Genomic DNA, 17,897 nt, shown 5'->3' on the forward strand with positions numbered 1-17,897 from the left:
TTTTTTCCAAGGACCCTCTGAAGCATGAAGGACATGTTAAGGCAGTTCTACAAAGACTCCGGGATCATCACCTTTTAGCCAAGCCTGAAAAATGTTTGTTTCACGTTACCTCTGTGCACTATCTGGGATTTATCCTTAGTCCAGAGGGGATTGGCATGGACCCTTCAAAAGTAAAGGCCATTCTCGCCTGGCCTACTCCCACATCCGTGAAACAAATCCAATCCTTCCTAGAACTACCTAATTTCTACCGAAAGTTCATAGCCACCTTTTCCGAAGGACGATTTGGAACACCCTGTTGCTTATCTTTCAAGAACCCTAACGCCCAGTGAAACACACTACTCCGCCCTGGAAAAGGAACTCTTAGCCATTCGCCAAGCCTTCACTGAATGGCGACACGGACTTCTGGGAGCCAGACATCCTGTCCAAGTCTGTACTGATCATCGAAATCTTCAGATTCTACAGTCATTGGAGTGCAGGAACAGTCGTCAGGCACGTTGGGCCTACTTTTTTGCCCAGTATCAGTTCCACATTACTCATGTCCCTGGATCACAGAACCTGATCGCTGACGCCTTGTCTCGCCGTCCTGACTATGTGACCACTGAAGATAAGACATTTCCTAAAATGTTTTCTCCCACGATCTTCGTAGCCCAAGCAGTTGATCTCCTGGAAGAAGTCCGATCGCAAACCCAATCCTCGGAGACATGGAAGGACATTTCAGCAAGGAATCACTGGAAATTAAGAGCCAAGGAAGGGTACTTATTCAAGGACAATGCTCTACTCATTCCTACACGGAAGTTACAGCAAAAAATAATAAACCTTTGCCATGACACACTCCATTCCGGGCACTGAGGTATCACCAACACCATCCGTCTTATACAGAGACAGTTCTGGTGGCCTAAAATAAAGTCTGACGTACAGCAATACATCCAGGCTTGTATAACCTGTGCCCAAAATAAACATGATAACAAAAGACCGCCGGGTCTCCTTCTGCAGCCCACTCTACCCTCTAAACCATGGGAAATCATCGCTACAGACTTTATAGTGGAGTTACCACCTTCCCGAGGATATACTACCATCATGGTTACCATAGATCTGTTTACCCATATGGCCCATTTTACGCCACTGACGAAACTACCCTCCTCTTCAGAGCTAGCTGGAATATTTCTGGAACATATATTCCGACTACATGTGCTTCCTTCCAAGATCATATCTGACCGGGGTCCCCAATACATTTCACAATTCTGGAAACACCTCTGTCGGGTACTAGGAATCCAACGTGCCCTCTCTTCAGGATACCACCCCCAAACCAATGGAGCCACAGAACATGCAAATCAGACCCTGGAACAATATCTCCAATGTTTCGCCACTAAGGTCCAGGATGACTGGTCTCTCCTGATACCTGTTGCGGGATTCGCTTACAACAACTCCGAACACTCAGCGCTACAGACCAGCCCTTTCTATTGTAGTCAGGGTTTCCATCCATCGGCTTTACCCTCGGTTCTTCCTTACCCTACACCAGTGCCTACTGTTGACTCCTGGATCGAAACTCTTATCAACATTCACCGGGAGGCTAAAGAATACTTAGAGAAAGCCAGATTACAGACCAAGAGGTATGCGGATTCCAAGAGAAGGCCAGGTCCTTCCTATACGGTCAGTGACTGAGTGTGGTTGTCATCAAAACTACTCCCCCGAAACTTGCGACCAAACAAGCTGGCTCCCCGCTACTATGGTCCATTTCCCATCAAGGAGATTATCAATCCTGTCTCATATCGAATCAAGCTACCTGACTCCTGGAAAAGAATTCATCCAGTTTTTCACAAATCCCTATTGAAGCCCTACATCCAATCCTCTCGAAAATCCAGTAGACCTCCTCCTCTACTGGTTGACAACCAACTGGAATATGAGGTGTCCCGGATTTGTGACTCCAGGTATAAGCGGGCCATCTTCAATACCTAGTGGAGTGGAAAGGATATCCTCCTAGCGAAAGGACCTGGGAAACTGTTTCAAATATCAAGGCTCCTCGGTTGCTCAGAAGATTTCATCTAATACACCCGGGCAAACCTGGAGGGAAAGGCCTAAGGCCTTCGGAGAAGGCATGCTGTCATGAACTTCAGATCACGCCCCTTTTGGACCTCCTGGTCCTTGTCTCAACGGGGCTTACATTCCGTACTACTTCCAACATGGCCGTCCAGAGCTGAAGCCCTTGCTCGCTCCATGCACTGAACGCGGCGTGATCTATTTATATACCACGCCTTCCGCGGTTCCGGGCGTCTCAATGCTATTGCAGAGTAGCCTCAGACGTGTGTTCGTAGCTCGCGGTATTGTTTCCTTGTCCCAGTGCTATTACCCGCTCCTGACCCCTCTTTCCCCCTTTTTGATTCCGAGCATTACAAGCCTTTCCCGGATTCCTGGATTCCGCGCTTCCAAAACTAAACGCAACCTGGAACTAGACGAGACTCGAGCAGCGCTGTTCAAGACCAGGAGCGTCCGCAAGAAGGCAGCGACCGAAGACACCGGCAAACACCGGTCCCAGGTGAGAAGGGGGGGAACTCCTTGACACCAACCCCTACCTTGTAACACCTGTCCCCTTTCCTACCCTGTAGGATATTTAGAAGCACCACCACCCTGTTTCCAAAACAAACACTTTCTTACACTGTAACAGACAATGGACTGGCACCAGAGCCATTTACCCGACATGTCCCAACACACGGGTCAGGCACAGTCAGGCCTTTGACCATAACCAGGCACACCTGATGGCCCTTTACCTTCCCCACCGGGATAAAAGGCGGTGCACAAAAGCACACTTTGAGCAAGGCCGAAAGCACAAGGAGACAGCTACACCAAACCGACAGTACTAAGGGAGGAGAAAGGCGGTGAGACCTGGAAGGACGACAAAGGGGGCATTGCCCTTGCTCTTTTCAACTCAGACCCGCAAAGCCTCCAAAAGGGAAATCATAAGACCAGCAGTTACCGCTGGCGTGCAGAGCAGCAAATGTCAATGGTACATGGGGACCTCACTGCATTGATAACGCAGGGGGAGAGGCAAGCTGGCTACCGTGGTACTATACTGGACTCCAGAGAACAAACAAGCCAACGGGTTCAGCACAGCCGGTGAGTCAGAGAAAACTGATAGAAAACCGAACTGTGTTGAGCCCAAGGTTGCAAGTAGCAACATTTTTTAACAAAAGGAATTTACAAGAAGTACTTGTATGTGTGTGTTTGAACTTTGAAGAAAGCCCTAGTTGAGGTCCAGGTGCAGAGGGGTCTGGCGCCACGTGGGCGCTCATTCGGAAGACTCTGACCGGGACCTGTTTTGAATCTACAAGAACCAGAAGGCCCTAGGAGAGGGTGGCGTGAGGCGTCTGAGTGGTCCTACAAGGGTCACATCAAATCCCTTGTACAATCGAAAGTCTCTGACCCATTGCCAGAGGAAAGCTAGGGGAAGGGAACTCCGCTTTCCACGACGATTGTGAACCGTGATGATTGGCAAATGTGAACCCGACAGAGGGATGGCAGAGAAAACTAGGAGAAGGAACCTTGCTTTCTGATGAAAATGAGCAATAGATGAACTGTATTAGGAATACATGAACTGTGTTGAAGAAGGGCCGTAGCGAACCCAATGGCGGCAGGCAAGTTTTTGCAAGGAGGATCCGAGACCGGCAGAGGGAGATCCTAGGGGCGGCCCAAGGTGCAAGACCTCCGATAGAACCTTTGTTTGTTGTTTATGACTCAAGAGTAATATACCCATGAACATTTTGTCGACAAGAGTGAACCCGGTCGAGAGTTGCCCGCATTGGAAAGGTGTTTAAAAAGGACACTTGAATATTACAAGCAATATCTGAAAGGCCATAGCGAACCCGACAGAGGGAGGCCCAAGTTGCAAGAGGGATCTGAGTACGGCGGAGGGAGATCCAAGGGGCAAAGAGCAATTGCCAAAAGGTACAAAAGTACCAAAGGAAACTTTTTATTTGTTAGTTTGTTACTTTGAATCAGCAAACCTTCTAAGGCAAGAGACTTTAGCAGGAAAGAGACTCGGGGGGTATTACGACCCTGGAGGTAACCATGCCGCAATTTGCGGCATGGTTACCCCCTTACCGGGTACCGGGTCCGGGTTCCTTGAATGAGGAATTACCGGGCCATTCCAACCTTGGAGGACCCGGTAATTCCTCATTCAGCGAACCCGGACCCGGTGCATCCCCATTCCCATTCGAGCCCCCATAGGGCTCAATGGGAATGGGGAGGGAGCTAACAACGGGCCCATAAATAACAGGCCCGTTGTTAGCTCCCTGGTCTGCAAGCAGGACCCTGGTTTTACCAGGCGCCCTTTGCGGGTCCCGTGAGCAGACTCGTAATGGGGCGGTAAGGGGTTGACGGCTCCGGCACCATTACCGGCGCCGTTAACCCCTTACCGCCAAGGTCGTAATGACCCCCTTAGTCTATGAAGGGGTTTTGATACCGTCGAACTGGAACTGTAAACCTTGTGCTGTCGAGGCCCAGGAGTGTGCTGTGCTCAGAAGTCCCATCTTGTCCCGTGCCTAAAACGTGGGGAAGGCAGACTCAGCCAAACCATCCTGACTTATCATTTTGTGAACACTTCTTTCTTTTCTGGTAAACATGATCCCACTGTCATGATGCCTACCCCCGGAGCACCAGGCCAGGCCCAGCACCCCCGGAAGCAGGCATCATGCCCTCGGGTAAAAGCCCAGCGGCCCCTTATAGGGGCTCTTTGGACTCAGTCCTGGCGCCTTTGGCGCCAGGCTCATGTTGGACATCAGTCATGGCGCCATAGGCGCCAGGCTCATAAAGGGAGGTGTTTTGTGCACTTACCTGATGCAGACCATGCTGCACGCTTCAGGCCTCCCTGAGACCTGAAAGGGACTATTTTTTCACTCGGGCGTGGCCAGGGAAGGATACATACCTAGTTGGGGAAGGATACATACCTGGGACTTCTTTGGAGGCTATTTAAGCCACGCACAGACAGCAGCTCATGCTTCGCGTTGTTCTGCTTCCTGCAGCTTAACGCTCACCGTGTCTGCTCCTGCTCCTGGACTCCAGCCACGCCCGCCTCGAACCTGGAAGACCTGCAAGGAAGGAAGAGAAGAGAAAGGTGAAAACCAAGGACTATTTCAAACTTCTTACCTGCATCCGGAATCTTCTCACCAGCATCCCTGAAGAAAGACTTCCATTTAAAAGCATTGTGTTGCTCGCTGCAGCGCCACGCTTCACTCACCTGTCCTCGAGACATCTCCCAGCTCCATCGCGGCTGTCAGCATCGGACGCCACATCTCTGCACCTAGGGGAGAGAGGAAGAAACAAAAGGTGAGCAGAAGGAACACAGAAGGAAAGCCTGATTAAAAGCCATAATACTTACCGGCTTTTCTTCCACATTTCGGGTCGGCGCCGCCCCGTTGGCAGATACCGTACCCGGCCCCTATGGGGAAAGGACAAGAGACATTTCTGGGGAATGATAAGGACATTTAGAGGGATCGCCCTCCTCACTACTCACCTCGGCAGTTTAACCCCTCGACGCATCGCCTTCATTCTGCACCTGAAATAAAGGACAGATCACAGGTTAGAAAGACAACATAAAGGGGGCCTCACTTGAACTTTGAACTTTCATACTTACGGCGCATCGCTCAGGAAAGTCAAGTGGATTTTGCCAGCGCCATTCTGAAAACCAGTGCAGTAACTGGACGAACACGCGCCCCTGCACCAGAAGCAGGATGGAGAGTTCATCCTTCCAAACCATAAGGTGAGCTTAAACCGGGGTTTGGAGGAAGTTAGAGAGGAACGAAGGGGGAAGGGGGAAAGGGGGGAGCTAGCACACTATTCTGCAGACTGTTAATCCCCTTTCTCATCTGCAGAAGGATATTCCTACGGGCCAGGCAAGCACGATTTGGAGGTCCTGTCCAATCGGTGTTCCGGGTCCTGCGCATCACGCTAGAAGAGGCCACAGCAATCCAGACTAGACCAGCGCCCCCGTGGGAACCAGGTGAGCGTTACAGAACGCGAAGCCTTCCTACAAATTCCCACCCAGGCGCTATGGAAACTTCCGAAACTGACCAGTTGGCCCAATTACTGGGGGAATTACGGGCCGAAGTACACGCCGCTCATCAAGAGACTAGTGCCCTCAGGAGGGAAGTGATTGTAATAAAGGATAGAGCTGATGACCTGGCTAGACAGCTTTTGCAAGGTCAAGCTGGACAAACTCCTTTACCCGGTTCCGGGGGGAACCCCGCTCCTGTGGTTTCCAGTAACCCGGTGCAGATTAATCTACCTGGAAACATGACGCTGGCCCCACCTGAACACTTTGCTGGGGACCCCAAACGATTCGCCGTATTCATGAATCAGTGTCGTTTGCACTTCCTATGCAGACCTGGGGCCTTCCCTAATGATCAGACCAAGGTAGCCTTTGTGTTGTCATATCTCAGCGGCTGTGCTGCCGATTGGTCAGTCCCACTGGTAACTCAAGATGACCCGATTCTTCGTGATTTTCAAGGATTTCAAACAAGCATGGAAAGGTTATTTGCTCAACACTCCCAGGGACAGGCTCTGGATGACGAACTTCTATCTCTGCGACAGGGCAATCAAGACCTTCTATCCTACATTGCAACCTTCAATAGACTAATTGTGGAAACTGGTTGGCCAGAGGATAAAAGAATCACATTATTCTATCGAGGTCTACCCGGAGAACTTAAAGATGTCCTGGCACAAGTTGTAAATCCGCCCCAAGAATGCACTGAATATATAGACTTAGTGGTCCAATTGGATCACAGGCTGCAAAACAGAAAAGCAGATCGGTCCAAGTTTGAAACCCGGGTGTTGGCCAAGACCCACGTTAACCCCAAGAGGGCTGATGCCTCGGAGCCTATGCAAATCGGAGGTGTTAAAGGACCCCTAACTCAAAAAGAACGGGAAAGAAGACGACAGATGCAATTATGCCTTTATTGTGGGTCCTCTGGACACTTTCTACGAGATTGCCCGGTTAAGCCGCCCAAGAAGGTGGTAGGAGCCGCTGATAAAATCCATGGAAACTCTGTATCGGGAAACGACCACGCCTGGCAAGCGTAGGGGTCCGCTTGCCGAGCTTGAAAACTAACTCTCAGACCTCGCATTTCATTGTGCCAATGGTCCTCGTAGATCCGGAACAGCCTAAACGGTTGCATGCTATAAAGGCATACATCGATAGCGGGGCTATAGGAAACTATGTGGATCGAGAATTGGTCTCTAGGATAAACCTCCCTCTGCGTCCTAAAACCAACAAAGATGTCATCACCACAGTAGGTGGAACCGAAATTGCCTCTGGACCGGTAACACATTCCACAGCTGAGGTGACACTTGTAGGTCCGGATGGCCATCGGGAGGCAGTTGTGTTTGATGTAATCAAGGCTCCACAGTTTCAGCTTATTCTCGGAATCCCTTGGTTAGAGACACATAATCCTCGAATTGATTGGCGAGCGAAGAGAATAACCTTCCCGGATTGTGCACAAACCTGCTACCCAGAAAATCCAAAGATTAATCTAGCATCAGTAACCTCTGTCCCCGTGCAACTACCTCCAGAGTACCAAGACTTTCAGGACGTCTTCCAAAAGGAACAGGCCAACAAGTTACCTCCCCACAGATCGTACGATTGCCAAATCGATCTGGTGCCCAGTGCACAACCCCCTTGTAGCAGGATTTACGCCCTTACTGAACCAGAGAATCTGCATTTGAGACAATATTTAGATCAATACCTCGCCAATGGTTTCATTCGCCCGTCAAAGTCCCCGGCATCCTCAGCTTTGTTCTTCGTGCCTAAAAAAGAAGGGGACCTTAGAACTTGTATTGATTACCGCGCATTGAACCAGATAACTGTTAAAAATCGTTACCCTCTGCCTCTGATCCCTGAACTCCTTGACCAGGTGAAGGACGCTTGCGTATACACCAGGTTAGCTCTCCGGGGGGCTTATCATCTGGTACGAGTAAAAGAAGGCGACGAATGGAAAACGGCCTTCCGTACAAAATATGGACTATTCGAATACCAGGTGATGCCTTTCGGGTTGTGCAACGCGTCTGCAGCCTTCCAATTCTTCATGAACGATGTCCTTCGGGAACTCATCGACGTCTGTGTTGTCGTGTATATCGATGACATTCTTGTGTACTCCTCTTCGGAATCTGATCACAGAAAGCATGTCAGAGCCGTCCTAGAGAAACTGCGCCAGCACAAACTGTTTGCCAAGCTGGAAAAATGTGTTTTCCATACCACCGAGGTTGAGTTTCTCAGATTCATCCTGACACCTAAAGGGGTCCGAATGGATTCACGGAAAGTGGATGCCATCCTCAAATGGCCATCACCTAGTTCGGTGAAAGGTGTCCAAAGCATGCTTGGTTTTGCCAACTTTTATCGCAGGTTTATCCCGGAGTTTTCACGTGTGGTGCAACCCATCACTGCACTCTTGCGAAAAAATAAACGTTTTGAATGGACCGCGGAAGCCGAACAGGCCTTTCAGGAGTTGAAAGCTAAGTTCACGTCCGCACCTATTTTGAAGCACCCGCGTCCCGATCTCCCATATATAGTCGAAACCGACGCGTCCAGCTTAGCCATGGGAGCTGTCCTGTCTCAGAGAGACCCTGAAACCAACCAACAAACCAACTGCACCCCGTAGCATTTTGGTCCAGAAAGTTCTCGCCGCCGGAGATAAATTATGCGATCACCGAGAAGGAACTATTAGCCATTAAGTCCGCCTTCAAGTCTTGGCGGCATTATCTCCTCGGCGCCCGGCATACCATCACCGTGATCACTGATCACCGAAATTTACGATATTTAAAAACTGCCAAGGCTCAATCGTCTCGACAGCTCCGATGGGCTTTGTTCTTTGCTGAGTTCGATTTTGTAATCACCTATCGCCCCGGCTATAAGAATGGTAAGGTGGACGCTCTATCCCGAATTGGAATGGAAGAAATAGACACAAACTCAGAACCTGGACCGATAATTCCCGAACAAAGAATTTTGGGGATAACCACTTTACAAACCCTTGAAGACATTCAAGCACGAGTGAAACAATTCCTGGACTCTTCAGCCTTGCAGGATTGGATCAAAAGGGGGTCTAGCTTTTCAGTCAAGGATGGCTTACCTTACTTCCAAGGACGCTTATTTTTGCCAGAAAAGGAATTGCAAGAACTGGTTATTTCCCGTCATCATGATACCCTGATGGAAGGACATCCTGGCATTGCCAAAACAGAGGAAAAGGTTAAACGACAATTCTGGTGGCCTTCCTGGCGAAAGGATATTAAATCTTTCGTGATGTCCTGTGGAGTTTGTGCCCAAAACAAAGGTCAAAAGACAAGACCCGCCGGTCTTCTTCAGCCCTTAGACATTCCACCAGCACCTTGGCACACCCTGTCACTAGATTGTATCACGGACCTGCCCTCTTGTAATGGTTACAATACTATTCTGGTCGTGGTGGATTTATTTTCCAAAATGGCCCACTTTATTCCGTTGAAAGGATTACCTTCAGCCTTTGTTCTTGCCAACGAATTCCTCGAAAATATCATCCGTTTGCATGGATTCCCGTCCATACTAGTCTCCGATCGGGGAAGCCAGTTTATTTCTCATTTTTGGAAAAAGTGTTGTCAACTGGCACAAATCGACGTAAGACTCTCGACCAGCCATCACCCACAGACCGATGGTCAGACGGAGAGAACGAACCAGACCCTTGAACAATATCTACGATGTATGTTGCACCAATCGGAGGGTAATTGGAAGGACATTTTATGGGTGGCAGAATATGCATACAATAACTCGATACACTCTGGAACTGGTCAGAGCCCCTTTTATACCTTATATGGACATCACCCTTGTACTTCAGACTTGGACTCACCTCTGAGCCTTGAAATGCCAGCAGTGGACCATTTGCATTCTACGATTACTCAAGCCTTCAAGGATGCAACTGCACATTTGCAACATGCGAAAGGGAAATACAAAATAAATGCGGATCTGCATCGAAGAGAGGCGCCTCCATACCAAATAGGGGATCAAGTATGGTTAGCTACCAAACACCTATCACTCAAGTGGCCTCGAACTTTTAATCCAAGGTATTTAGGCCCTTACTCGATCAAAGCTATAATCAACCCAGTGGCAGTCAAGCTCGATCTACCAGCTAACATCCGGATTCACCCCGTTTTTCATGTGTCACTTTTGAAACCAGTGCACCCAGGAACCAGATTAACAAAGCCACCAGAACCGATTCAGATAGATGGGGAGCCTGAATTCGAGGTGAAGAATATTTTGGTTTCTAAGATCTCAAAATCAAAACTTTTCTATCTAATTGATTGGAAAGGGTACGGGCCTCAGGAAAGGTCTTGGGAACTCAGTGATCACGTACATGCACCTCGGCTGGTAAAAAAGGTTCCATCGGAATTTCCCAAACAAACCGAAACCTCCAGAAGGAACGACCTTGGGAGGGGCCTTGGGGGGGGAGTGCTGTCATGATGCCTAACCCCGGAGCACCAGGCCAGGCCCAGCACCCCCGGAAGCAGGCATCATGCCCTCGGGTAAAAGCCCAGCGGCCCCTTATAGGGGCTCTTTGGGCTCAGTCCTGGCGCCTTTGGCGCCAGGCTCATGTTGGACATCAGTCCTGGCGCCATAGGCGCCAGGCTCATAAAGGGAGGTGTTTTGTGCACTTACCTGATGCAGACCATGCTGCACGCTTCAGGCCTCCCTGAGACCTGAAAGGGACTATTTTTTCATAGGGACTATTTTTTCACTCGGGCGTGGCCAGGGAAGGATACATACCTATTTGGGAAGGATACATACCTGGGACTTCTTTGGAGGCTATTTAAGCCACGCCCAGACAGCAGCTCATGCTTCGCGTTGTTCTGCTTCCTGCAGCTTAACGCTCACCGTGTCTGCTCCTGGACTCCAGCCACGCCCGCCTCGAACCTGGAAGACCTGCAAGGAAGGAAGAGAAGAGAAGAGAAAGGTGAAAACCAAGGACTATTTCAAACTTCTTACCTGCATCCGGAATCTTCTCGCCAGCATCCCTGAAGAAAGACTTCCATTTAAAAGCATTGTGTTGCTCGCTGCAGCGCCACGCTTCACTCACCTGTCCGAGAAATCTCCCAGCTCCATCGCGGCTGTCAGCATCGGACGCCACATCTCTGCACCTAGGGGAGAGAGGAAGAAACAAAAGGTGAGCAGAAGGAACACAGAAGGAAAGCCTGATTAACAGCCATAATACTTACCGGCTTTTCTTCCACATTTCAGGTCGGCGCCGCCCCGTTGGCAGGTACCGTACCCCGGCCCCTATGGGGAAAGGACAAGAGACATTTCTGGGGAATGATAAGGGCATTTAGAGGGATCGCCCTCCTCACTACTCACCTCGGCAGTTTAACCCCTCGACGCATCGCCTTCATTCTGCACCTGAAATAAAGGACAGATCACAGGTTAGAAAGACAACATAAAGGGGGCCGAACTTTGAACTTTCATACTTACGGCGCATCGCTCAGGAAAGTCAAGTGGATTTTGCCAGCGCCATTCTGAAAACCAGTGAAGTAACTGGACGAACACGCGCCCCTGCACCAGAAGCAGGATGGAGAGTTCATCCTTCCAAACCATAAGGTGAGCTTAAACCGGGGTTTGGAGGAAGTTAGAGAGGAACGAAGGGGGAAGGGGGAAGGGGGAAAGGGGGGAGCTAGCACACTATTCTGCAGACTGTTAATCCCCTTTCTCATCTGCAGAAGGATATTCCTACGGGCCAGGCAAGCACGATGTGGAGGTCCTGTCCAATTGGTGTTCCGGGTCCTGCGCATCACGCTAGAAGAGGCCACAGCAATCCAGACTAGACCAGCGCCCCCGTGGGAACCAGGTGAGCGTTACACCCACACTCTTTTTTATAATTTAGTAGTAAGGATTGCCAATAGTTAGTATAGGCCCTTTCTATTTTACCAGACGCCACTAGGACTTCCTAATTATTATTTGATGGTCGAAGCTTGCTGGAATCTTAGATTTCGATTAGGTGTTTATCTCACCCATTTTAAGTTTTTAATAAACACCCTTGAACTGTGATCACTTGTGTCTGTCTTTACTGTTGCCTCCATGAGCTCCTTACAGTTACCAATCTCTAGATACCAACCTGGGATTGAGAGATGCCGGGGCAAGGCAGGGAGCGGCCTGCACTAGACGAGAGATAGGGACAGCACTTAGCAACGCCTCCCTTTTTCTAGCTCAATGCTTTTTCTAGCTCAGTGCGTTACACTGAAAAATCTTCCTATCACTACACTGAACAATCGCCCTATCGTTACAATGAACAATCTGCAAATTGTCACCTTAAGCTGTTTTTTGAAATCCAAATTAAAAACTAAATCCCTCTATGTGAGTTAAGGTCATCTGTGACAACATATTTGTACCGGTACCATGAAAGCGAAAGCAAAATGTAAGCCCCAGGGAGGACATTGGCAAGGGTGACAAAGGTGGACAACCTTAGAGGCAGGATCTCTGCGATAGCGGATGAGCAAGGGGTGGACCGATTTGAGGACAAAGAGATAGTACAGCAGGTCTTTGCGTTTTACGATCAATTATACTCCTCCCAAACTCGTGCCTCCCAGGTGGAGATAAACGTGTATCTGAATCAGGTAGCTCTTCATTGGTGCACAGAAGATCAGAGGGAACAGTTGAACCACCCATTGACACAAGTGTTGAACGCCATCAAATCCTTACCCAATGGGAAGTCGCCGGGGCCCGACGGCTAACGGCGGAATTCTACAAACATTATGCTGACAGGTTTGCCCACCACCTGCTGGAGATGTTTCAACATAGCCTGGAGGAGGGGCATTTACCAGAATCTTTGAGGGAAGCAATGGTAGTGGTGTTATTAAAGCTGGATAACCCTTGTAATGACTGCTCCTCCTATCGCCCAATATCGTTTTCAATATAAACAATAAGATCTTAGCAAAAATCCTAGCATCCCAACTCTCGCCCATGATGCCAGTGATGGTGAGGGCGGATGAGGCAGGCTTTATCCCGGGACGCTCTACCTCGTATGGGCTCAGGAGAATTTTCGGGTTGATCACAGCGGTGCAACAAGAGGACTCAATAGTGGCAGCCCTACACGATGCCACTAAAGCGTTTGATTCAGTCGAGTGGCCGTTTCTGTTCTCCGTAATGCTGCGCATGGGGATGGGGGAGCAGTATATAGCCATGGTCTCACTATTATACACGAAACCGGTAGCCAAGATAAGGGTGAATGGTCAGTTAACACTGACTATATCATTGGAAAGGGGGGGACATGACAGGGGTGCCCCCTCTCACCATTACTGTTCGCCCTGGCAACAGAGCCACTGGCTGTAAGAATAAGAGAATTGCACTTACACTGCAGAGTCCAACTACACACCCACAGGGTAGAGATGCCATTATATGCAGACAATATGATGCAGTTCATTAAGGATCCAGTACTAACCTAGACCCAATTATGAGGGCTGTGCAGTAATTTGGGGAACTTTTGGGGCTAAAGGTAAATGCTTCTAAGTCAGTCCTTTTCCAATTAACAGAAGGGGCTGAGCGGTACCAGGACGGGTGGGATTCCAATGGCACATGGTCCAAACCCGCTACTTGGGGATCAATATAGCTAGGGATAACAAAGTAGTGTACAGCCGCAACTATATGAGGGTCTTGGAGCAGGCGAAGGAGGCCATGTCTAGATGCAGCAACCTTCCCCTTAACCTATATGGCTGTATATCTATTGTTAAAATTACCTTACTCCTTGGGTTTCTGTAAGTTTTTCTGAACGCTCCAATAGTGGTCACAGGGGAATATTTCCGAGAACTGAAATCAGTGATGCTACAGTTCATCTGGGCAGGTAAACAAGCTAGGGTGTCATGGGACAAGCTGGTGGCACCTGTAAAGGTTGAGAGTTTGGCATTATCCGAATTAGAAACCTACTATAATGTGGCACAAGCAGGGTTTCTCCAGTATTGGTATGAAATACAAGGGGACAGAAGACATGTGGAGGTAGAGAGGTCAATCGCGGCACTGGCACTGCTGCAATCAATCATCCTTACAGCACCGGGCAGAACACAGCGGGTATCGAACATTGTAGATGTAACCTGCAAAGCCTGGCCCCGCATAGAACACAAGACTGGGGGGGGGGGGGTTCTCTACTCCCCTAGACTCCCCGTGATGCATATCCCTGGGATCCTTATCACAAGCGAGGTCAGGTAGGGTTTGTAGCTTGGGTGAAAAGGTTGGGTGTGACACACTTCGGGGAACTCTTTGACGATGGGAAGTTTATAACACTGGATATGTTAAGGGAGAAGGGGGAATTATCAGCTTTGGACATATTTCTGTATTACAGATTGAAGGTAACCTTGTGCCAATTGTTTACAACCTTTCCTGAGCAACCACAGGTTTCCTGCATACTTGACAGACTGCTTCTGGGAGGTCTGGCGGGTAGGGTAATATTGGGACTGTACGCTATGTGCATAAACTCTGGTGAGGATCTTGCCACGCAGGAAATGGGAGGGGACCCTGAGACGGGAAATCTCAGAAGAAATGTGGAAATACTGTTGCGAGATGAGCAGAAAGGCGGCAATCAATGCAAGATTTTAACTGATTCATTTCAAGTACTTAAACCAATTCTACTACTCACCGGCCAAGCTGAAGGAATATTTCCCGGACACTTCGGGCAGATGTGCCAGTTGCGATAGTACGCTGGCAGACTTCCTCCACATAGCTTGAGTTTGCTCAGCCATACAACTATTTTGGGAACAGGTATTTGAGACGGTCAGTGGTATCACGGGTCAGGAGACAGACCCGGACCTGCTGGTTGCTCTGTTAGGTTATACTAAAATGGTACCCAAACATACTCGGAAAACTTGTTGGGTTGCTCCTAATACTAGCCAAGAGACGAGTGGCGATGTTGTAGGGGGGAGGGATACAGAGCCCACAAATCTCTCAATGGAAGGCGGATATCCTATATTGTAATGATATGGAAAGTGGCTGGGGGTAAATGACTCATAACCAGTGTGGTGAAAGAGGGATGTGGGACGCTTAATCACACTTCTTGATCAGACAATCTGGTGCTCGGGAAGTGGATCCTACTACGCTTTAGCTTAAACTATGAAATGACGAGGTGAGCAGGATGTGGATGATCTGTATAAACAAACTAATATGATGCACAATCAGCACCCTTCCATCAAAAAGGCTGAACTAGATGCAATACTGTCTGATGTAAATACGATCCAGGACATGATGGACAATATGTGTTATCCGAAATGTGGCGTAGTACCAGGGGAGAGGAGGAGGGATGTTGGGTTTGTTGGCACATGGTGCTGGTTATGTTCTAAATGCCAATAAAAAAGAAGTTGAACAAAAAAAAAAGTGAAAGCAAAATGTAGTGAGGCATCATGTCTTGGACACACAAAGGTGGAGAGAAGAGGCACAGGAGGGGAGCAGACTATCAGTGGGATCACATCTGAGTCAGGAGGCATGCTATTTCACGCTGAAGAGGCACCTCTGCAGGCTTCAGGAAGCACAATGGGCCTTAGCTCAACCAATGGTGCTGGGCAAAATGCATCAGGGCCTTGGCGAATATGTCAAGTATCTGGCAACCAAAGACCTCCCAATGCTTTAGGCTGGAGGAACTGGTGGGGGGAGGTACCTTAATGGTAGGTGGTGATATTGCAGAGATGTAGTAAGCATTTCTGGAGTGGGAATGATAACTCCTATTTCTGGAGCAATAGGAAAAAGAAGGCCACTTCGAGGTGTCAGATGAAAGTGGGACCTCTCCTGATGCTTCTATATATGAAGTCAGCAGCACCAATGACATGTGTTCCTTTTTTCCACACGCTCAATGAACAATTTTTGGAACTTTGCAGCTCTTGAGCTTTTTGTAACTACATCATTCTGGATACGCCGAAGACTTTGGGTTCAAGCCCTGAAGGGATTGCAGGAGGCAGAGGTTTGTGTCGGTTCCTCAGAAGGGGTTTCTCTACTGCTTTGGGGTTGTGCAAACCACGGAGGACTGCAGCTCATGCCAGTCTCAGCACTCCAAGGTCGTCCAGAAGTATGCTGCAAAGCTCTACACCTTCCTCCATAAACGGGGCAAGAGGACTGTGTCGAAGTCACCAGCAACAAGATTTCAATGGCACAGGCGCTGAGCCACACTTCACCCCTGGAGAATCAATACGTTTCTGAAGACAGCTTGCGCTATAGAAGATGAGGACTTTGGGAGGAAAGGATCCATTAGAAGTGTCATGCAAAGTGTACTGAATTCCACTGCTATACGACTCACAGACAGCACTAAAGACAATAGCAAATACATACAGAACGAATTTCATCACAATAAGTGAAAATGCATATAATACCATATCACCAAGCTCCCCGCTCAAGTCCACAGCTGCAGCACCAGCTTCTCCATCATTTTCATCGAGCTCAAAAGCTTTTTTATAGCAGCCACGAGCTCTTGCTGTGTCTTTAGCTACATCTTTATAGTAATATCCTAAATATAGGAACACCTTCCCAAGATATGGGTCCAACTTTGCAGCCTTGAAAAAAAAAGATGACATGGTTGTTTTTAACTTTTAACACAATCTACATAGACAAAAAACATTATAGGTATTAAGATAAACATATGCAAGATACCGAATGGTCCACAAATCTTAGTGAAACAATGTCAAAAGCAAAAAACAGAAATATCAAATGAGAGTTCACATTTTTAAACCACAAAATGATTAACTTTTCTCATGGCTACAATCTCTCTTATCTAGATTCACTGTTTTTTTACAGAATACCATAAGTAACATCATTAACAAATGATTGCTAGAAGGGGATTCCCCACACAGGTTAAAACAAGGTATTGTCACTTCACTTCTAAAGAAGCCTTTACTCAGACCTACCATTCCACCACTGTGCCGTCCTATTTTGAACATTTCATGCATTGGTAAGGTTATGGAGATACCAGCTGTTCGACAACTACTGAGCTCGTTTAAATGCAGAAAAGCCCTCAAAGTTCCAGCCTGACTGTAGACCATCCTATCCAACGGAAATAGGCCTACAACTAAAGCACATCTTTTAGAAGCACTTGCTGTAAATCATCCATCCCATCTTATTTACCCACCTGGATTTATAACTTGCTTTCAACATTGTTGACCACAATGTGCAACCTAAATTCCTTCTAGCCAACCCAAAAAACAGTGATCCCCTCTTATCAGCTCTTCACTTTAGTGTGTAAATGCTGCCACTAGTGGAGATCATCAACTTCTTGAATCTGGAGATTCAGATGTATGTCACTGACAATCAGCTGGTTGTGGCAGCCAAACAAGTTATGTCAAGAGAGCAGAAAACTTCTCTGTCCATCCCTTTTCCATTTCCCTCAACTGGCTCCTTCAATTGGGAATCTCACCAACCACCTCCACATCTGTTCCTAATCTAGGAATCCTTTTCATTTACAAGTTGTGTCCGCAGAACAAGGTTAGTGCACTTTCTGATGCCCAAACACCATCCCAGACATCTGTTCAACCACAGAGCTTCTATACTCAAAACCATAATTATTTAAAGGATTGATTAGAATAACTCCCCATACAACAGTCTTCTTCAGTCATCTGTTGCCAATTCTAACCAAATGCTAATGCTTAATTTGTAGGTCAGTAGCCTGTGTGCATTGTCCAACTGAGAGCTTCTACTGGCGAAGGAGGCTTGATTTCTTCACATTCTCACTTATGAGTGACATCACTGCCCTTCTAATGGCCTGCTTTGTCTGTGTTGGTCCTTTCTTCACAGAGATGGCAGAGCCTGTGATGTAACAGGAGGAGCACCTGGATGAGAGGGACACCAATGAAAGCCAATGGCAAGGGAGGATGTTGGACAGAATTCTGATAGTTGGAACTGAAGAGATATGTCTCTGTGGATTTGGATACAGGAT

General features: G+C 48.2%; 1 protein-coding gene across 1 annotated transcript in view; it reads right to left on the bottom strand.

Moving 5' to 3' along the window:
- The window catches only part of SKIC3 (SKI3 subunit of superkiller complex), a 2,336,627-nt gene that overhangs the window by 1,762,379 nt on the left and 556,351 nt on the right, over positions 1 to 17,897 (bottom strand). The window contains exon 15 of the mRNA XM_069627646.1: positions 16,342 to 16,521. Coding sequence (XP_069483747.1) covers positions 16,342 to 16,521 — 180 coding nt within the window. The remainder of the gene's footprint in view (positions 1 to 16,341; positions 16,522 to 17,897) is intronic.

This window comes from Ambystoma mexicanum, chromosome 6p (assembly GCF_040938575.1).
Source record: "Ambystoma mexicanum isolate Mex_15411 chromosome 6p, UKY_AmexF1_1, whole genome shotgun sequence".
Lineage (NCBI taxonomy): Eukaryota > Metazoa > Chordata > Amphibia > Caudata > Ambystomatidae > Ambystoma > Ambystoma mexicanum.